The 22,793-nt window shown below is 35.8% G+C and overlaps 2 protein-coding genes across 3 annotated transcripts; both read right to left on the bottom strand.

Annotated features, from left to right (window-relative positions):
* Nucleotides 1-960: 960 nt before the first annotated feature.
* LOC142552655 (uncharacterized) lies at nucleotides 961-14,528 on the bottom strand. Its single transcript, XM_075662446.1, is given in 25 exon segments — nucleotides 961-1,649; nucleotides 2,178-2,372; nucleotides 3,258-4,671; nucleotides 5,321-5,475; nucleotides 5,549-5,660; nucleotides 5,845-6,040; nucleotides 6,166-6,283; nucleotides 6,403-6,531; nucleotides 7,159-7,313; nucleotides 7,391-7,621; nucleotides 7,707-7,869; nucleotides 7,959-8,105; nucleotides 8,192-8,257; nucleotides 8,259-8,294; nucleotides 8,695-8,746; nucleotides 9,417-9,513; nucleotides 10,080-10,179; nucleotides 10,261-10,385; nucleotides 10,791-10,951; nucleotides 11,322-11,457; nucleotides 11,587-11,659; nucleotides 11,776-11,876; nucleotides 12,332-12,497; nucleotides 13,846-13,955; nucleotides 14,056-14,528. Coding segments are annotated over 25 exon segments (4,842 nt in total). The 5' UTR covers nucleotides 14,189-14,528; the 3' UTR covers nucleotides 961-1,178.
* A 752-nt stretch (nucleotides 14,529-15,280) lies between these two features.
* LOC142552526 (CDPK-related kinase 5-like) lies at nucleotides 15,281-19,726 on the bottom strand. Of its 2 annotated transcripts, XM_075662322.1 has the most exons (12): nucleotides 18,902-19,725; nucleotides 18,010-18,140; nucleotides 17,827-17,868; nucleotides 17,458-17,566; nucleotides 17,172-17,250; nucleotides 16,794-17,090; nucleotides 16,606-16,718; nucleotides 16,344-16,451; nucleotides 16,206-16,268; nucleotides 15,949-16,116; nucleotides 15,706-15,855; nucleotides 15,281-15,675 (listed from the first exon to the last, which is right to left on the bottom strand). In XM_075662322.1, exons 1-11 carry the CDS (start codon nucleotides 19,490-19,492, stop codon nucleotides 15,715-15,717), a joined length of 1,842 nt encoding a protein of 613 aa, XP_075518437.1. In that variant the 5' UTR covers nucleotides 19,493-19,725; the 3' UTR covers nucleotides 15,281-15,675; nucleotides 15,706-15,714. The 2 variants fall into 2 exon arrangements, with proteins under 2 accessions (XP_075518437.1, XP_075518361.1); XM_075662246.1 differs by having other exon boundaries at nucleotides 16,794-17,250; nucleotides 18,902-19,726.
* Between the last annotated feature and the right edge of the window lie 3,067 nt (nucleotides 19,727-22,793).

The raw sequence follows: 22,793 nt of genomic DNA, 5'->3' as shown, positions 1-22,793 counted from the left end.
GAGGTAAAATTACGCAATATTTGAGACGTAAAATAAGATTCAAGTTTTAGCTTCGAAAGTAAAATTACATTAACAAAGAAAAATGGAGAATCCCACATTTCCTACCATCTTCAGCACTATCAGAATATCCGAAACAGAGAAATGACACAGGAAGAAACTGCGACTTCAGCAAATACATAGAACATGGCGAAACATCCGTTTTGATGTGGTAAATCATGAGAATATATTTAAAATAGGTTGTGCGATTAGGGATTAGGGTAATACGTTGAAGTCTATCGGATAAGACTTGTCCTTTCGTTCGGTAACATCTAACCGTTCATGTTACTGTCAGCTGCTTCACAAGAATTCGTTAAGAAGAATGGATCATTTGATAAAATGATGCCTTTGACATAGAAATTGTCAAGGGCCCTACGTAGATTTTGTTTGAAAATGATGTTAATATCTTTTTGTACGGTAGAGTTAAACCTACTTTAAGTATATTTAAAGATATTACCCTAAAGATCACCACTATAACATTAATTACAGTCGTGGGTTGAAATATGGACCATCGGATACATAATTTGACTATTATCTCAAAGATATCATCTCATTAATTGTCCTATCCTCATCAATAGTAGTAACAAACTGAATTTCATTAAGACAAATGAACGCGAAAGTTTTGTTAGTGATACGATTACCATTTTTTCATTCTTAGAAGCAAACTAGCATATACACACTAATTCTATATCATTTTCACCGGAAAAAAAATAATTTAATCTCGCACGAAGAACCCTTTTCATAAATAACATTGACCATCTCAAAAGAACTTTTTATTACAAAAGTCAACAAATAAAATGGAAAAAGAAGGATGGAACTATATCAAAATAACACCTTTTTTATCACAATGTTAGAACTGGGGAACTGGAGTATGGACTCAATATGTGGATATGCAAGTCTATAACCTTTATAAGAGGGTCCATATATTGTATCAAACTCACCAATAGCAGTAACTGTAAACTGTCTAATTCTAACAATATCATCCAGAAAATAAGTACAGCACAGTTACATAGAAACAAAACCTTCTGGCCCATATACACACAAAATGATAAAAATTATAAAATACATGAGAGGCCACGACATGACTCTTTCGATTTAGTACCAGGTGTTGATAAGGATAATAAGTGTATTGCTAGTTAACCTCAGCCAAATGGTGAAGGAACAGGTCCGGAAATTGCATCTGATCTTTTTATGCTTCCCATTCCACAGATAATGCAGCCGGGACTCGACAGAGCTGAGAATTTGGCACCACAAAGATCACAGACATCATATCCAATAGTAGATAGACGGCTTAGTGTGGCAGCACAGAATTGAGATGGATCTTCCAATGGATCTATGGACTTATTGGACAAGCCTCTCTGAATACATATGTCGATTAGGCTTCTCAACTCATCTTGCTTTCCTGGTGGTGCTTTTGATAAGAGTAATTCGAGCATTTGCTTAGAATAGGCATAGTTCTGCACATCCATGTTCCTTTTTATGGCAGTTCGAATGCAATTTATTCTGTGCTTTGCAAGAAGAGGTAATGAGCCCAGATGACGCGACAATCTTGCCATCTCATCTTTTGCGCTGATTGCACTGGGACCTTGAACTTTCTGCAGTCGGTTGATCTCCTGCAGTATCATAGAATAGTTAAAATTGTCATTCACATGAAAACACATAAATGGATGAGCAGGTTCTTAATACAAGTAGATGAGAATAATTCGCATAGTTTTTGAAGTAGACGGATCACTTGGATTTAATGCAAAACCTCAGGAAACAAAATGACAATCATTCTACTCTGTGACTGTTGAACCCAAAAAGAAAGCTACAGCTTTGTCTGTAGTAACAAATGACAGGACAAACCCATGAAGTGTTAACTTGCAACAATTATTTCGCACAAAATTTTGCTTTGACATTACTTTAATGAGTCAATTGGTCAAGTTATATGTGCGTCATGTCTATGTGTGAGAGGAGAAAAGGTTTAGTGAAACTTCCGAGGGAGAATGTTACATGATAAAGGAACAAAGCTTCATTCATCATACTTCGTTTAAAGTATTCAACATAATTGCTCTTTGCACGATGGAATTAAAATGAAGATAAAAATTGATACTAAAACGAGTGAATCTCAATCTCTCTCAAGGTAAATAGAACCATAATACCTGAAGAAGGGTGACAGCAATCTTGTATTGGGCACAAATAGTAGCTTGTGCCTTAATGTCATCTCCACGAGATTGATCTTTGGCCAGAGCAAGGAAAGCCTCATCGAAGCAGGATAATGCATCTGAAAGTTGATTCTGCTCCAGATGCACAAGTCCAATCTTGAAACAGACTGCAGCAGCAGCACCACGGGGGACCTAGATGAAAAAGAAACCAGAACATAACTAAGGAGTTTTGATGTGCCCAAAACAAAGTTCTAGCATCTAAAATATTAGAAACCCAAAACATATAAATATATGAATTTCCCAGTTCAACGATATATTGGAGCTTCCACATATTTTAACTACAGATTTTATGTTATCCATTCACTGGAATATTATAAGCTGAGGGTGGAGAGAGGATGCCACATGGGAAACAGGCCACAAGGACAATAAGTTAAAACATTTTTTATTTTCATTTGTTGAACTGTGTCCATTAAATAAACCATTTGTCTTAAGGAGTCAAGTCTTTATGAAAGGTTGACTGGAGGTCTTTCCTGTAGTTAAGATACTCTCCACAAACATAAGACGTCGTAGAGACCAGTCTCATTTTAAACACCACCTCCTCAAGGACATTCAACCAACCGAAAATAATGAAACACGGTGATGGGTGGGGCAAAGAGAAAATAAGAGAAGAGAAGAAGAAAAGCACGTATCAACACCACCCTTGCACATAAATATAATACAACAATATTGATGATATTCAGTTGCGAGATAAATCACAGATGACCAAGTTTTTAAATTAACGGAAAAGAGAGATTTACATGCATAAACCACGTGCAGCCCCTCCTAAAACAACTTGTACATGCACAACTAAGGGCTTATTCATGCACACCACCTACAATCTTTATGTTCAAGATATTAAATAATTTTTTTTGGCACAACTTGGGAAAAATAAAGAAAGAAAGAGTTGCACCCATTTTAAAAAAGATAGGACGGCATGACAATAACTTATGGTTCTAGAGATTTATTTATTTATTTATTTTTATAGGAATGATGCTTATGGTTCTAGAGAATTAACTTTAAAAGAAAACAAATACTTACCTGTCCAGGTCGCACAGCCTTCGGAGGAGAAGCTGATCTTTCAGCAGGTTTTGCAGATGTTTTGGACCCAGGAGCTTCAAGCGAACTGAGATCAAGGGGCTGCGTAGAGACTGGAGCTTGTGACATCAGAGTTGGTGGCTGTGATGGTGCAGCAGGTTGAGGCACAGAATGTGTAGGAATACCTCCATCTGGAAGCCCAATAGACTCACGTGAAACTGGTTGTTGAGTGACTTGTGGGGGCAGTCCACCACCAGGTAGACCAATATCCATGGCAACTGCACTACCCTGGGTAGCAGGGACCTTGTTGCTTTCATTACCTTGAGGATTTTGATCAAATCTTGAGAGGAATCTCCCTGCTCGAGGCAGTGATGCTGCAACCTGAAGGGATGATATTGTGTTCTGGAAAAAGTCCTCTGGTATTGGTCCAGCTGTAAGTCCAACACCAGGACCCACGGAATTAGGCTGTAACGCAGGTGTTGGTTGGACGAATGCATCGGTGCCAAACATATCAGCTGGAAATGAAGTATGAGCTGCAGCAGTTCCACTGGCTGTAGGAGCTGGTTGAGGTACAACAAGCCCAAGATCTGGTGATGAACTAGTTAATGATTTGGTCCTACTAACTGGGAGACCTAACTGCTTCGTGGCTTCTTTAATTTTGCTAACATCTACTTTAGTAGACTCAACTGGTTTGTCTCGGATTCTAATATGTAGCCTTTTGGTTTTTGAAGTTCCATCCTCATCACTGCTGCTACCATCAGCAGCAGAACCATATAGCGACTTTTTGAATTCTTCTTCAGCTTTTGCCTGTGCATCTAAAGCACCGGAACCTGCAGGCTTCTGAGAGAGAGTTTCTAGTCCCATCAAGGAAGCACCTTCAGGCGCCTCCTTGGATTTGTTAGATGTGGGGGAAGCAAGTGATTGCTGATGCCCATTTGTTTTGATTCCTCCGGTTTTGAATGCTTTCACCAAGCTATCTTCTCTCACTTCCACAACATTCCCTCTTCCTTTGATCAAACCTAGATAAACACCAATATGGTCTGTAACAATGGATGGGATGGTACCATCATCAGTTTTCATGTAAGGCATGACCTCAGCAGCCAGTTCCCACTGAGGTATGTCCTTCAAGTTTGTGGCTGTTTTAATTTCCCAGTTTCCCCCACCCCATTCGGATCCTTTAGGAACCATACTTTCAGCAGCAAAGTTTGCAAAGATGCCTTGGGTCCACCCAGTCGAGCGAACTCTCAAAATCCTCTCACAGTATCTCCTCAACTCTGAATTAGTGCCCTCTTCTTCCAACTTTTGGGCTAGACGCCGCATTGCACTAGGGTTAAGGTGGCATATAAATATATCAAGCATACTTTCAAAGTCTGCTATAACTTCAAAAGTTTCTTTTGCACTGTCATACTGGCCATATCTGTAATCAAACAAGCCATTGGCAACATCATAGAGCGAGAAGAGGTTGAAACATAAAATTGAAGATGAATAAAAGCCAGACAGCTAAGCTTGTGCGGCATCCAAATAATAGCAAGATTAAAGCTATCATTAAAAGAAAATGATTCCTGGGTACGAAATAAATATGATGCATAATAATAGCCACATTTTTCCGAGTTTTAAAGTTTTCTGGAATATAACTTTTACAAATACAGGATTTTCTGGTTTTTGTTGTTTTAAAACACTTGATCCCGGAAATATCATAATATATATTACAGAAAATCTGAAGAATATGATTTGTGACACAAATCTTGCAAACCACCCACCAGAAAAAATTAGTACTTGAAAAAAACATTGAAATGTGAGTATCAATAACAGTTCAAAATAAAGGGCGGAAAATGTTATAATAAAAACGAAACTCTAGAAAATTCAGAACAATAGACAAAAAACTGCAAAATCATATGAATTTTTTTTCATTTAGCTAACTCGACAAAAACACTTTTCAAGCGCTTGTCATGATCAAAGATATAAAGAATTATTTACGCAACGTATATGCATGCAATTAGGTATGAGCGTTCTCAAATTGATAGCCGTATGGTTTTCATAGGCTACTAAAGCACATAGCAACACACCTTATGCATGCATATCCCAACTGGCGGAACCGATAGAACAAATGTGAGGTAGGGGGACATCTAGGATAATCTCTTGAACGCAAGAACTCGTCTTTCAATGCAGACAAAGCAGTAGAAAAGCGAAGTGCTTTGATTGCATATTCTCCTCTCAACACCTTAGTGTAGAAGCAGAAAGTTAGTTAAGCACACAATTTAAGTTCTCTGATGCAAAAGAAGTTTAAAAAATACCTGAGTGAATTGTGGGCCTGATTGTGACAGCGATACTGCAAGATCACCACATACTGGAGAGCCTCTGGCAAGAACATCAAGTGATCGGGGTGTAATGCGCAAGCTATCGAATCTTCATTAATCAATCACAAAATATGTCAATCAATAAAACTTCCACAAGTGTGGAATATTGTGGAATATTGAACTTTTGCAAGCGAAAAATAAGAAGTATGCTGAATACATTGTTTCATCAATCACATCTTAGCGCCATAAGTGCTTATAGTGCTAAGGAATGTCTATAAGCCAAGAAAAACAACCTTGATGTTATTTGATATAGGACTTCTGACAGATCAAGTTTCTGCTCAAAATGTTGTTGCATTGTAGAAAATCCAATCAGAAGTGGTTCAAGTAGCCCAACAAGACAACTTTTGATCTCATATTTCTTCTTTTGCCTAACAGTTACATCAGTAGGGCTTGCAAGCAGAAGGCGGTCATTCAAAGCTCCAACCAGCACTGTACATAAGTACATCGTAAAGAGTCAGAAATAGAGTGAAGACTCAAACGGGCATTCAAATGCAAAACAATACACAGACAGAGGCAGCTAAGGACACCTGTTTGGGAAAAGCATCAGATCTTACCTGCATTAGGCATACTGATCGAGAGTATGGTCCTCACTTTTCCATCCCAACCAAGCACATTAATAGAAGTTAAAGTAGAGAATAGAAGTGCGGGTCCAAGCCATAGGAGGGATCTAAAGTAATCACCAGTCAAGGGCCCACAAGGGTATAAAAACATCATTAATATAAGAAAAGCTACAGGGTATAAATAGAGAAGGTAGAGAGTGAGAGACAGAGAGAGTAAAGAGACAAGGATATTGAAGGAACTCCTTTATCAAATTTTGCAGAACTGCTAGCCAAAATGTCCAAATCTGCTGTAACAATAAGCACTCGTTCGGTAGTCAATATACCTGCCACAAAGCCCCTGAGTGTCTCTTGCCATTGTACCTAACATGAGAAGCTTTCATCTTTTATAAACACTATTTACATGTGGTCAATAGAATGAAGAGAATATAAAATAAACATAATCAAACTTTGGAAAGCTGGAACGGTGTTTAGAAAAGAAACAATAGCACATGTAACCGTCAAAATTGCATGCTGAGCTAATAGAAAATCACTTAGATGGAAATATCAGTTTTATAAAATTGTATACCTAGAGAAAGGAGAGAAAAAGAGGAGGACCAAAAAGAAATTCTATTCATGAGGATGTTTTAAAGTCAAAAAGCTTAAACTCCAGAGCTGCCAGCAGTTGCTCCTCAGATTTGTAATCACAACAGGGGAAGGGGAAAAAAAAAAGATAACCCCTGCACTTCACACAGAGTCAATCAATTGACAGCAACCATTTGCAAGTTCTTACAATTTTCGCACTGAAAATTCATCAGCAAGTCATCCGGTTAGAAGGAGGTTTAATTAGAACAATCCTGCTTCTACATGTTTCTGACGCAGAACTGAAGCAGTAGCTCAAGGAACATGTGAAACAGGTCTGCTAACATTATGCAACCTTAAAGAAGATGAGACCAGCCATAAAATTATAGATTCACTTTCTGTAGCTTAAGAGACTATTCGAATGACTACCTGAAGTACAGTTTCATTTGCCTTCAATTTAATGAATTTTCTCCCCTCAGCTTTCGTTGAGATGTAATGTCCATCAGCATCGGAAAGGCGGTATCCTTGGATGAGTTTAACCAAGCCAATCTGGTCTCCTTGAGAACAAAACATCAACGTTGATTCTACAAAAGCAGGTATGGATCAAATTCTATTCAATCTGTTCAAGCACGTAGGTAAATAACAACAGCCCATTGAGCACCTAGAGGAGTAGAAAATATACGATCAACATCACTTTCAAACAAATATGACATAGGACCCTTAATAGAAGCAACTTCATTGTCCACGGCATCATTTTTATCAACTGATTCATTCTTCTCAATGGACTCTTGTGAAGCAGCTCCCGGTAACATATACACGGAAAGTCCAGTTTTATCTTCATCAAGAATAGCAAATTGATTTTCGTTAAGACCAATGAATGCTGCATCTACACCTGAAATATTTGCAAAACCAGTGAAGCATATATTTATTGCACAATATAAAGGCACAAGAATGGCAAGCAAAACTCAGGAAAATACCTTTGACATTGGAGGCTTTACTATTCGCCAACTGGGAATCAGTGTTCTCCCAATACAACACAACTTCGTTTGCAGCACCACTGAACTCGTAGACTACAAGAAACATGTGTTGTTTTTTACTGTATGCCACATATTTTGGATGGAATTCTACATTTCCAGGGATCTGAAATTACAAGAAGGGTTAGGTCTATATCCTCAATGGCTTGGTCACAATTTCATGAACAAATTAAGATTCAACTGATTGAATTTTACCGAATTGTAAAGCTTTTTATATATATTTTCCACACCAGAAGTGAGATTATAAGCCACAAGGTTTGGTCCTTCGATATAAAAAGCCCTGATGGGATAATGAAGAACCCGGTTCTCTTTATTGAAGAAATTCAGCTCCAGATGAGAAGGCTGCCAGATTAACTTATCAGAGATGGCTCAATCTGCATTATAATATCTAACATAAGTTTAGTCTGCTATACTGGATGGCTAATTACCTGGAAAATAGGGAAGTCTGTTAAATGATACTTAGTATCCAATACAGTGATCAGAGGTAATCTAGATTATTGGAGAACTCTTTGCATTGCCTTCCATGAAATGCTGCAACAACCAGAAAAGGTTGATAGTTGAACAATATTTACTTTCACGAGTACAGAAAATTTCTCATTGTTAACTGCTAGTCTGTGTTTTTATTATACAGGCGAACAATTTTCAAACTATGAGCTCCAATGTTAGGGATCACGAATCGTCCCTTGACCTTTAACTAAACTATAATCTGAACAAGGGACCTTTAACTAACTACCATCTGAACATCAAGCATGAATATTTCTCATACACATGTATGTTGAGGTACCAAACATCACCAAACACGAACTTATTTCATTACGATTAAAAGTCTAAAACGTAAAATTTAAAATCTATCAAGATTAAATACTCCCACATTCTAAACATCAATCAAAACTGGCCAACAAGTATATCATGAGACAGCATATTTACGTACGCTGTAAAGAAAAGCCTTCCTTGCTATGTCCGAGATTGTTAAGTGGCTTTGGCTGACGAAAAGGTCAAATAAGGGTTAATAATGAATGTCAAAATAAAATATTCTGCAATCCAAGTCTATGCATCACGATGATATTTGACAAAACATTGACAAAATTCAGTCTATAATTCAGTTAATTTTACTTCTTGATATACTCTACCAAGATGGTATAGCCACATAATTGATAATGTTATATTTTAAAAAATTTCCTCAACTGTATTCACAATATAGCAGGAATATGATGCGTAAATGATCAAAAGCTAGAAACTCAATCCTTTAGATACTAATTATTTAAAGTGGGTAAACAGACTTGATAAGGCTAGTGTGGGCACTACATGTCATCCCTATCATCCGATCAAAGCAACCATTATCTAACTGTCGGGGGAGAGACAAAATAGGTTGATAACTAAGCCAATAAATCATCTTGCAGTCAGGGTATAAGAAAACAGAGGAAAATATTGGGAATAGATACAGGAAAAAGAATGTAAAAGTAAACCAGCCAATTACAAAAGCTGGGTAGAGAAATTACAGAAAAATTTTAAAAATCACAGGGAGGGATATCTACGCAAAACAGAAGTTTTTTCAAGTTAGAGCTAATCTTTTGTGACAGACATATTCAGTATTGATGCTGATTCAATGACTGGAAATTGTATTGAGGGGCCACGTCAAATTTCCGGACTCACCCTTTCATATGATGCTCTTGCAGCTGGGCTTGCAATTGGTGATCAGCTAATATACCAGATGAACCAAGGGAAGCAAGTTTTTCCTTCAACACAGATGCTGTTTTACATGTCAAAGACATCAAAATAGGAATCTTTTTACCATTCAAAATTTAATACACTTTTCACAATTGAAATAAATAAAATAGTATTTAAAATCTCTGAATAGGAATTTTCAGGTTTCATTCCTTTAGACCTCAAATCAGTATTTCGGGCTTCACTTGGTACTTGATGATTTTATATTACCCTAAGAACCTTTAGAACTAAAATCAGTAATAATTCAAGAAAAATAATGCTTTTGTGTCCACGCATTTCCCAAGCTAAATCCTACCACACAATAAATCTAGCTCAGTTGAAAGTTAAAGATAAAAACCAAAAAACAGCTACATATTTTCACTATTTTCTTCGGTGAACAAACTGCTAGGTATAATAGCCCGGGAGTTGACTCTCTCAAGAAAAATAGGTTCATAAATAAAAATCAAATTCATTATTCAGAGAGGTATCCAAATAACAAGAAATATCTGACCATGTCATGCTAGCCAAAATATATTATTGGCGCCCCATCTGACACAAAACAAGTAAAGATAAATGATTAATCAAATAAAGAATCTATTATCAAGCAATCACCTGATGATCCCCTTGCACTTTGCAGAACAGCAAAGAGTTGTTTCCGGCCTTCTCTAGTATAAGCAGCTCTGTTTTTCTTGTTATCTCCACCAGCCATGCTCTATTGAGAAGCATACAACCTATTTATGATAGTTAAATAATCTGAATGTGACCCACATCTAAATAGTACGATGATGCTTACTGAAAAAAGAACTGCTGCTAAATTCAATTTCGGGTGTACTTCCAAAGCCCTAATTCTTGGGAGAGGATAAACGGCTTCTCCCCCTTGCTGGGAAAGAATACGAGGAATATCCATGGATTCAATAGCTGCATGATAAGATTAAGCAGAATAAATGAGATTATTTGTGCATGCTTAGGTAGCAAATAATTGAAGGGATAGAATACTTGCTAAGAGAAGGGGGAAACGGATATATTAAAAATTTTAATAATCCAGTAAACTAGTTGACTAAGATTACACATAGAACCATCAAACTTCGATGGACAAGAAAATTTCCCGTGTTACATATAATCATGCAAATAGTTTAGAAGACAAACCAAATTTACATTATAAACTGAAAGGACGCATAAGAATTACTTTAAAACATGTGCAAGGCCAAAAGGCAGTTTAAAGAAAGGACAAATACCTCCCAAACCTCTAAGTCAATTCAGATACAGAACACTGGACTAGAGCGATTGAAAAATCGTCGCGGGTAAGTAACGTGCTCAACTAACCTGCAGGCTCGAAAAAGTTTACTTGAGTTGGAGGTCTATTAGGATTCACAGCTACACGAGTTTTCCACACTTGAACGCTTCCATCTTTGGACAAAGTGACAAGAAACCTCAGCATTGGGAGCCAAGCAACTGAGGTGATTGGTTGTGAACCGACTTGTGTACTGTATTCCAACCAAAGAGCCGTTTAAGACAACACAATGCACTAAAAAACCCAAAAACAATAAAGGCTGCAACATAAATTTTGAATAAGTTTCCTAAACTCGAACAAATAGCATAAGATACAAAAATTAATTAAGGAAGTGGAACAAGGAAATACTGCAGAACTTGCCACCAAGTTGGACAATGTTTGACATAATTGATGGGATTAAGATATAGGCAGTAAATGTATGACAAGGGTTTATAAGGCATGCAATTCATCAATAATAACCAATTATACTAGCTTTTATCTAAGTTAAACAACTTGTTAAAAAGTCACGGATGATATAATCATGTGTAAAGAAAAGGGTAGTGTAAAAATACATGTTAGCTTACATTCCAATCATCATAGGCCTCTCGGTGGATACATCCCATGCCAAAAGTGTACCTCGTCTGTCACCGACAAAAATCCATTCCAATGTCGGATGAAATGCAAATGCTCCAGCACCCTGTAGCCTGATGGTATTATCAACTGCAAAGGAGTCAATATATTATTAAGTTCGAATCTGAAAGAAAATCAATTATTTTGAGAAGTTAAATTATCATCTGCTTCAATGTGAAAAAAGGAAATATGAACATAGAAGTATTGTTCGACTCTTACGTTGTAGGGTGTAATGAACAGCATATGTATGGATATTGTAAGCTCGAATCAAACCGTCTTGATAAGCCACGTACTGGTACATGCGCAGAGAAGAATAAGCTCCATAAATTCTAGGAACTATATCATAGGTACCAGAACTAACAAAGCAATTTTATACGTCTAAATATCATCTTAATTTAAAAATCTTACCAAAGCTGGAAGGCGAGGATGACAAGCAAGATTAACAATGGGCTTCTTCAAATCAGTCTTTATTTTTGTCGGGGCCTTCCCACCTTCCACAGTTCCAACAACTAGGCAATAATAATGATAATAATAAATTCAATCAAGGGGCCTAACAGACTTCGAAATACTCGACATAGTAAATGTAATTAAAAGATATGTAGAGCTGCATAATACTTGAATTTTTATTAGGGCTAGACCAAATTAGAGGTAACAGAGAGAGAAAGATGTATACAACAATAATTATTAGACCTTTGTTTATTAAGATGAACAAAGGTTATCAATCATGCCACCAACTGCATCTCACAGTAACTAAAAACTATCACTGTCATATTTGCCATTATATCTTCAAGCACTGTCAAACAGCCTTAGTTTGTAAAAGAAAGCTAACCAACTCCCTCCCACCCTCCTCCTTCCGTATCATTTTATAGAAGTCAACACTTCAGGTTCAAATATAAAAAAATAGATTGGCTTAACCTTACCCCCCACCCCAAACATGGATGCCAAAAGAATAGATTGGCTTAACCTGTTACACTCAACTTCTTATGGAATCCAAAAAACACTACGGGTTGAAGAGGAGTCAAGGCAAGATGGACTTCAGTGTCAGGGGTAATCTGTTCTGTCCTCTTTTCAGGCGAATGCAACACACAAGTTTGCTCACTGTCAAAATCACAGGATCGAATTGTACAATCCTGAATATAAAGAAAACAAGTGTCATCCAAGAGCAAAGGGAACAATTCATGACATGAATTGAGATATAAAGTGGCAAGTCAAAAGGAAGAGATAAAGAATAAAAATAAAATGAACATTGAGACACGGATATGTAAAAAAATGGACGATCAAACATAAATATATAGTGAAAAAAAATGTTAATCTATAATCTACTTTATGTATGTGGATGCTTCAAAAAGCACATCTGGCAAGTTTCAGTATAAACAAGACTCTGGTATGACTACTTTGAGCAACAAAAAAATATTGGAGAAAGGATAAACCTTTTTTAACCATCGAGTCAATGACACAAAAACAAAACTAGTGGTAGTCTAATATTCATGAATTTGGAGAAGAAACACCCCCAACGACAATAACTGCTATTGCTAATTTCAACAAGGAAAAAATTTCAGTCACTAAATTATAACCAGTGTTCTAAAAAGCCCGTTTAAGCGGATAAAAAGCCCGCTTAAGCTTGAAGCTCGACAAAAACGCCACGCTTCGGAGAAAAGCGGAAAAAACGGTTAAACTGTAGTTTGACCAAATTAAGCGTAATTAAGGTGTTTAATTAAGTGTGCTTAAGCACAATTAATCGCATCTATTTGTTTTTACATTTTTTTATTTCGAAGGTATGTCTTTTTATTTTAAAATAATAAATTAGGTTTATAATTTCGATGTTTGTTTTTTAATTTTAATTATGATTAGGTATGTTTGATAATGATTTGACAAATATTTAACATTTTTTAATGTACTCTAGTTGTAAAAACAAATAAAGATTGCAATTTTGAGATTTTTATGCTTTTATAAATATGAGAATTAATGCATCAGACTTAAATTTATCATATTTATATATTATTTTATCTATTTATTGGTTTGAGATAATTACAATTACACTAAAAATAGAAAACGCTTTTTCACGCTTAAGTCTGTGCTAATCTCGCTTAAGTTTAAAAAGCTTGGAGCTCGACATCTGCGCTTCGGGACGCTTCACGCTTTTTAGAACCTTGATTATAACAATAGTATCCCTTTTCCTATACCGAGTTTAATCAGGCCAACAAATTTGGTATCTGTTTATCGTATTCATATGCGGAGTATTCAATTTAAGAAAGAATGAAGGTCCAGCGTGAATCATTGGTCCTTTTAATCCCCTCTCTTTCATACAAATCAGATGTACTATGAGTGATCAATGACAGTTTTCTATGTCTCACCCGAAAACAGGCATTTGAAGTAATACCAGTACTTTCTCACTTCATTCGACATATTAACTAAAGGTCATAATTACTGGAGTATGGACAATTACGCTTATTATGGAGTATAAGATTGAGCACTAACCTCAAGTATAGCAATCAGAGAATGCCCACCAATGGGATTATATGCCATGCGTACAACAGGCGAATCAATGTCCACAGATGCAATCTTGCTTCCGGTATATGCATCAAACTCTATACACACATTCACATTAATAAAAATTATTTACAAACTCCGTGCCTTCTCTTTTTTTGGAAAATAACTGAAACTTGGGCAAGGGAATCACGAGTATACCAATTATACAAGTGCCTATGGCGGCGGATACAATTGCCTGAGTCGGGTGAAATGCAGCGGCGTGAGGTTGTAAAGGCTTGGAGCTCCGATCCGCATGTCGGAGATCCAAATGTTGAACCGTCGCCCACTCCATATCAAGATAATTTCAGCTATATATTATAAATTCTAACTCCTTGTAGTCAGCAGCTATCGATTCGAATGAAACATGTACACGGAACTACGAAATCATTCCAGGCACAATCAGATCATTGAAGAAAGCAAATTCAGAAAAAGTGACCCCGAGATCTCGGATCAATCGGAGGAAAATTGAAGTTCTTTGGATGATTTGATCGGATTTTGAAGATTTCAGCTAGCAACACGATTTTTGCTGAACATTCAACAGAAAATAAGAAAGTAAGGATGAATCTGAAGGAATAATTTAGAAATGAAACGGAGCAGCAGAGTTGTTGAAATTCCTGAAAGAACCCAGATATTTGTAAAATTTGCAACAATTACACTCACTGAGCAACTAATTGGGTCTTATAAACTAAAGTTTGGGCTTTAAAGATGTCCAGGCCTGTTACTGAGAACCAATTCACGAGAAAAATGCCTGTATGGTCAATTAGGTGAAGTGATCGATTCCAATGCATTTGATTGCGAGTAGAGAAAATTATTAGCAAGATTATGTGCATTCCAGTATTTATCAGGTTTTGTGTTAATTTTAGCCTATATTATTTATTATTGGATTAATAGAAAATAACTAACTAATAAGATTTGATTCGGGTTAACTCGTGAGTAGGTTTCTTGTAGGACGATCTCACGAATTTTTATTTATGAGATTGATCAACCATACTGATATTCACAATAAAAAGTAATACTCTTAACATAAAAAGTAATATTTTTTCATGGATGACCCAAATAAAATATCTATCTCACAAAATACAACCCGTGAGACCGTCTCACAGAAGTTTTTGCCCTCGTTATATTCTTTTCACATAAAATCAACTAGTTATTATTAGATAAAGATTCCCATTGATATGACAAAAAAAAATTATTTTTTAAATAATAATAATATGATATTCGTTCTTTTTGTTTGCCGATCTTTAGAAACTATAAATTTAAAATAATCGAAAATTTGAAGAAAAAAATTATTCCTGTCTCGTTTATTTTTGTCTAATTCAGTGATTTATCGCAGATAGTCAGGAATTCGTAGGTACATCTAAAATTATTAAAATAAAAGGTGTAATTGGCGCAGAAAATTTGAACAGCGGAAAACAAATTATACATAACCACGTATGACGGACGTTCCTTAACCATCTGAAAATGATCCCACCTAGCAATCAGACACATAAACTATCATTTTACAATGGTTGTATACGTACATATCGGCTCAAATTCGGACCTTGTTAGATTGCAGCAATGCCACGCACTAGCTTGGATCCTCGACACAGACGAGGCCACACGAAGTCACAAACACATCATTAGGAAAACACGAGCACGATGCATTTCGCAACTGATGTGAGGTCAAATGGTTCATTAAGACAGTGTGGAGAAGAATTTGGACAAGCCTTTTCTGTGTTTTCACGAAGTCCATCGGGCACGCTAAGGAAATGTTACGAGTAGTCAAGGTTTGCACAGAATTCAAAGGAGTCAATGAACTTTGGCAAGAATCCACAGGAGTCAATGAACTTTGGCAAGAGACCGGCTGGAAACACCATGCAACAGCTTGATGAATCCGAGGAAACTGAGCTTTCCATCTGTGTGTCTAATCCAGTCATGGAGAACGGCATGAACAGGTACAGATGGGTTGAGGCCAAGTTCCTGAGAAACAGAAAGAATAATAGAAGGATCTTATTAAAATCTTTATAGAATTTGCAAGTTTTGATTCTAGAGCTAGTGGAATCTTCCATTTACCGAAGCCAATTCTTCGATCATGATGGTTCTGTTCCCTTCCTTTTCGAAAATTTCGTAGGCACAACGAGCGTGTTGTTCCCATCTATCTAAAGCCTCTAACTGATAGACACTTAATGCAGCGGCACAGAATTCCACAAAATCCATTCTTCTGTATTGAAGGGCGTTGAGCTGTTGAAACATGAAACGGACAGTTCAGAACAGGGGAGTACATGGAAGTTTGATGAATAAGAGAGTAAAATAAGTGGTCGGAAGCATACAGAAGCAAGAAAGTCGTAGATACGTGATTCATTCATAGCATCAGTCGAGTATTTCTTCAAGGCCTGGGCAAGTAAAAAGACTGAGACACTATTTTGATTCGAAACAAAGAAATTTAGAACGATAGGCAGAAAACCAACGGCTTTAATATTGTCCAGACTTATGGTGCCATTCTTGTTAGGTTCCAACATGGCAAATTGCCCCTTCAGATAGAATAGTTCATCAACTGTAAGAGTTTTTGATAAAGCCTGCAAGTTCCAGTGAAAGAAAAAAAATTAAATAAACCATAATAGCTTGACGGCCCAGAAACAAAAAAAAAAAAAAAAAACTTGGCACTAGAATCCTCTAATGAATATGTTCAGGACTTCTCTTTTTCTTAACAAATTTGCCACGCAAACATACCCTTAAAGCAGCTTTCCGGAGGGGAGATGATCGCATATATGCTTTCATGAGTTTGAATATCGATATATCCAGCAGGACTTTTATGTCGTTAGTATTTCTGATCCAAGGATGACCTGAAGTCCATATTTCATAAGCGTTGTTCAATATCAAAATCATTTTTCTTGAATTTATCAGCGTAAGAAACTCACACATGGCCTGAGCTGCAGTCATTCTTTTCCTTGGATCTTTATTTAACAGACGTTTAACAAAGTCTTTTGCCTCTGAAGAAAGAGTAGGCCAAGGTTGTTCATCATAAGTCGGTTCAGCTTTTACAACAGCTCGAAAGATGCCAGACTCAGTTCTAGCCCAAAATGGGCGGCTTCCACACAATAATATGTAAGCTATCACACCAACACTCCAGACATCAGCCTCAGTACTGTATGATCTATGTAAGACTTCCGGTGCCACATAATATGCACTGCCAACAATATCATTAAGCCGCTCATCTGCAAAGAAACTGATAACTACAGCAACCTGGACCATCAAAAATGTTTGAAATAACGAAAACATAATAAAATAGAACGAACCTGGTTTAACAAAATCTGATAATCCGAAATCTATTGCCTTCAATAGAGAGTTTTCATCCTTGGATGTGAACAAGAAATTCTGATTCGGTAACAAGCTAATGTTATGCCAGAGAATAAAGAATATTTGCAAATCCAACAAATATTTGCAAATCCAACAGACGAAGAGTACATAACTCTTCAGGAAAATAATAGTGATTCGATGAATATAAACAAACTATAAAAGGGGAAATCAGTATCAGCAAACTGTTTGCCATCATCACAAGACATAATAGCCTAAAATTCATACCTCAGGTTTAAGATCCCGGTGTACAACCCCTTGGAGATGGCAGAAAGAAACAACATTCAGTATTTGCATCATCACAGTCTTAGCGTCATCTTCTGAATACTTGCCACCCCTGTCAAAAGAAACAAGTTATTTTACCATCAACAGAGCACATAAATCAGCTTTATATTATTCAATTCCTTGATTAAAAAAATAGTCTTCTCTCGTCTACGCTGCATCGAGGAGACTCAGGAGAGTACTATTCATAGGGTATACACACATTATATGTAAAAAGTAGAATGTTTTATTTATCCAACGGTCTATCCTACAGCAGTAATGTTTCTAATTGTGTAACACAGACAGAACCAAGTATATCAAAAACCAACGAAATACCTGGAAAGTATTCTATCCAAAAGCTCGCCTCCCTCACATAACCTGGGAATATAAATGAACATGTGAGGAACTACCTCAAGGAGATCATTCAGAGATATTAGCAGATCATAATATGTCACGGCCAAGAAGATTGAGCAAAGAGAAGAAGTGAGCCAAAGCTAAAATTAAGCAATCAAAGCTTACTCCATCACTACGTAGACATTGTCATGGTCTTCATAAGCATCATAAAATTGTATCAGATTGCTCTGTCCAGTCAAAGCTCTCAATATTTTCACCTCCTTTCTTACATCTTCTATAGCTATTGCAGTGGTCATCTGGAGATACAAATAAAACCACACAAGAACATTAAGAAGAAAATCAAGATAATATCTAAAAGAGTAAACTTAACTGATTACGCTAAATATGGCGTTTAAACATATGAAGATACAAGCCATCTCAAGTACCAAATTCTGAAGTTAAAATAAAGTACAGCCCATCCTATCATGACTATTTTTTTCTCAACAAATCTCAATCCATAATGTAATAATTTCGATAAAAAGATGACAAGTACCGCTAAAGGGAAAATTGATACATGTTCGTAAATAGTCCGATCTACAGTTTAAACTATAAATACCATCTAGAGCACCGTAACAGATACAAAATTTCTGCATGAATTTTTTTTCCCAATTCAAGGTTTTACACAACTAAGCCCTCCTCCATTAATAAAAAAAAATACACGGTTCCAGTGACTTGGTTTTTTCATATGTTTCCTATATCAGAATTAGATGCCCAAACCACCTTTAGGGAAGCCGCTTCTTCAACCTCAGCTAGCTCCCACATTATTTCATATAAATAGCCCCATCTAACGCAAATTATTTCTACATAAGTTCCAGTACAGCAAAGAAAACAGCTGTTAGATATAAAAATCCACAAAAATCAAATGAGACGAAGACCATACAAAATCAATCTTTTGCCTGTAGATCAGATCGACCTATATCCAATTTCCCATAAACTGAACAAATCCAAGCAGTATCAAACATTTGATCACCACTAAAATGGGCAAAAAACTACTGGAAAAACAAGAAAAAAAATGTACCTTTGCTTTCGGTATGACCTTTACAGCAACCTCCTGCCCTTTAAGCTCCCCCTTCTTGAACTTAGCCCTGCAAGTGTATCCAAAATGCCCTCTCCCCACCTCCTCTCCCAGATCATATTTATTGTAAAAATTCTTCGAAAACCCAAAGCTCTTATCTAATCCCGCCGCATCCGACACCTCTTTCCCTTCAGGTATAGCTGCCTCGTTCGGCTTCACAGACCCGTGCCGCCGCGCCAGCACCGCCCTGATGTGCTTCGCCGGGGACGGCGGCGGGAACGGCCTCTTCAAAAACCTCAACGGAGTACCGCTCGAAGGAGCTGGAGATCTCGCCGGAGACTTCTTCGAGAACAAGTAATGAGCTGGGCTCGGGCTGTAGAACCTGAAAAAAGGTGACTTCTTACCTGCAGCTGGGTTCTCCACATTTTTCCCACTCTCCTCAAAATTCCCCGAAGTTGATGCATCTTCTCCATTACTCTTGGCCGGGATCGAATTACCCTTTTCCCCAACTGGGATCTTTTCGGGCTTGATGTCATCAGAGGATTGGAAATTGGGCTCCGGAGACTGCTTGGTTTTCGAGACACAAATCCCCATTCCTACTTCCTAGCTCCCACAACACAAAAAATTGCGGCCACCCGAGCTAAAAATCAGGGTTTTACACAGAATCCAAATCTTCAAAATCCCGAAAACATCAACCTAAACCGCACGTAATCCGAAAAATCTTGTAGCAACTTGCGAATGCGAATTCGAGGGAGGCGAGAGGGAGATCTATGCAGGAAGCTGATAAAAAGTAAACAACGATGTTTGCTTTTGTTATTTCAAAGAAAAATAATAGTTAAAAAGAAGTTATTATAAAAAAAAAATTGAATTTAAAGAATTAATCTTTTTAAAAGAATTAATTCTGGTTAAAAGAAAAGGTCAGAAAAATAATAATTATATTATTGAAGAAGATGATGGATGTAAAGGGAGGAAGGGGAGGGTGGTCCAGGTCATACAGTTTATTAAAGTCCACGTGGCATCAATTTGGAAGGGTTGATTTAATTGCCAAAAATAATTTAAATTTTTTTGTTATTTAATTTCCGAAAAATAATTATTGGGATGCGTGGTTGTTGAGTTTCTTGATTATTAATGTTGCCCGTTTGCCATAATATTTTATTTCACAAGTTTTCCACGGCCAAAATACTTTAAATGAAGATCCAATTTTTGACTTGAATTTTTTCCTTTAATTCTTGGTGTTACGATGCTTTTTTTTTTCTTTTAGGAGAAGTTTAGAAACATGAGTTTGAACTCACGTAAAAACGAAAAAACCGATCAGCAATCAATTTAACACGACGATAGTTAACAGTTTTCAATATAATGACTATCATGGTTTGGTATCCAATCCTAATTAAATATCATGTCACTTTAATCACCCGTTAATTTATTTTGAACAATAGAATTAGTTTCGTCGACATATAACAATATAATATTAAGTCACACAGAATAGAATAACATTTGAAACTTCAGTTTAGAAAAATCCAGAAAACCAATAAATTAAATAAAACACACATACACACACATATATGTATATACTTACACATGCATATAATAAACGTATATATATGTATAGATGTAGTGTGTATATATACATACATGTCAAGGAACAGAGTTTTGTCTGATACATATGGGCAAGACAGAAGGGAAGTGAGAAGAGACAAATGTTTTGTCTTGGCCTTGAGCCGCAAGGGAATCCTCAGATAAAATTCAAAGTGAGAGCTAGCATTGCTTTTTCCTCAAAGAATATATCAGAAAGAAACCAAAACTGCCCCATACACATACCTAGAGGCTAGAAGGATTCACTTTTCTTCCACTTTATCTTCCCATTGGTCAATTCCAATATTTCAAACTATTTGGTGGGATTTTGTTTTGCTCTTTTAGATTTGAATTTGATTAATCTAGGGAACAAAAACATATTATTTTATCATATTAGGGTGTGTTTGATTAAGATGCTTGATTAGGTATTGATGGATACATAAAGATCCACATGGAACAAACATAAGCCAAAAAAAGGGTTGAAATATACAATGGTATGGAAAATTTGTGGTTTACTTTTATAAGCTCCAACCATGCGACCTTTTTTATTTTTAATTTCACATATTTTTTTTGTTTCTAATATGTCAAATATTCGATTCTCATTACATATATAAAGTAAAGATTATTATTTGACCTTATATAAATTGTTATTTAAATTTTTTGAGTTCATATCATGAGTTCCAGATTTGTCGGAAAATTATATTAATTGTTTTTATTTTCTTTTTAACAAGACATTTATGACAAAAATCATATTAAAAAAACAAGAAAATTAGAGTTTTTCTTATCATGTATTCTCATTAGAATCTTTTTCATGAAATTATCATTCCTCAACACATACATATAGTAGAACAAGTTAATAAATTCAATGTTGAGTAATTAATTTTTTTATTTAAATGTTATATTTTTTTATACGTATGTGAATGAAGTATACAATGAATGTGGATCCCTTCTTGCCGCCGAAGCAACCAACGCATCGGGCTGCGTCATATAATAGAACTATTCAATCAAGAATCTCAATCATACATCAGTCCCTTCTTGATATGGATTGGTCATATTTTGCTTATAGAATTTTATTTCAAGTGGATTGGGTATTTTTCGAAGCATAGATTAAATATATATCTGAACTTTAAAAAGAAAAAGATGTCACTTCTGTTTACTTGGAAAGACGGAGACCTCACGAATTCTTTGCTGGCACATTTTTTGAATTAACGAATTTGAAAAACTAATCATCTTGCTCACTCTAAAAGTATATGATATAAGAAGTTATGTTTAGGGTAACAAAAGTCGTAGACGATGATAATTTTTAGAAGATAAAATATTAGTTCTTTTTCGTTTATGAACAATCAAACAATTTCTTTTTTTCCTTGTATACAAAAATTAAGGTGGCAGTAAAAATGATTGTGTTTCAAGTTTTAGATCTTTTCGATTCGGGCTGGTGTAGTAATTCTGTCACAATGCAATGACATAATAAAACCAATAATTTATCGATCATCTAACGGTATGATATAACAAAGATAATAAAGTTATATGTGTGCGTAAAAAATTGAAGATGCTTAGTAAAAATGGATAGAGTTCTTATTTCACACGATGGTTTATGATGACTCGAGATGAAAATATCCAAACCCTAACTTGTAACCACCATTTTGGTTATATGTGCCTAAAAATGTGGAATTTCCCTTTTTTTTTTCCTTTCTTTCTTATATGTTCTGATGAAGTAATCATGTACCATTTGAAATATATATATATGCCAAGATGACAATGACATTTTTCCTAGAAGGACTAGATCATGTAACTCATACAGTTGTATGCTTGTATCATGCGGCGTGCCCGTTTTGTGATAGACTATGATCTACCAATATTTTAATTCCGAACAATTAGAGTTGCTTCCAACTTGTATATCCCAAAGCATATCCATTGCGGTTTACAGGAAAACAATGTCAACTGAAAAGTGGTAAAAAAAATGAAAATAATGGAGGTGATTTAACAACTTTGAAGTTTAATTAAAATTTGGTGTATTTATTACTCTTAGGTTCCGTTTGGTATGTGTGATGTGATAAATGAATGATTGATAATAAGATGGATTATAAAATGAAATATATGGACAAATAATATAGTGAGATGAAATATATGATGTTTGATATAATTTTAACATTATAGATTAATTTTTTGTATTAGCATGAAATGACTAAAGTATCCCCCACTATAAACAATATAATTACATAACCTAAATATAATAACTAAATAATAATAGTAATGAGAAATAAATAAGTAGGTAATTTTAAAAAAAATATTAATAATATCGATAGCAAGTAAAAAAAATAAA

Source organism: Primulina tabacum, chromosome 1 (genome assembly GCF_025594145.1).
Source record: "Primulina tabacum isolate GXHZ01 chromosome 1, ASM2559414v2, whole genome shotgun sequence".
NCBI lineage: Eukaryota > Viridiplantae > Streptophyta > Magnoliopsida > Lamiales > Gesneriaceae > Primulina > Primulina tabacum.
Note: the sequence above shows the minus strand (reverse complement) of the source record. Positions and strands in the feature narration are given on the sequence as shown.

Bases quoted from the DNA above. Each gene is read 5' to 3' on its own strand.
- LOC142552526 (XM_075662246.1), bottom strand. From the start codon at position 19,492: ATGGGGATTTGTGTCTCGAAAACCAAGCAGTCTCCGGAGCCCAATTTC. The intron at 17,567-17,826 runs GTATTTCGTTGG...TTCTTTTGACAG, and splicing joins TTGGATAGAATACTTTCCAG to GGGTGGCAAGTATTCAGAAG. The intron at 17,251-17,457 runs GTATGAATTTTA...TTACCGAATCAG, and splicing joins ACCGGGATCTTAAACCTGAG to AATTTCTTGTTCACATCCAA.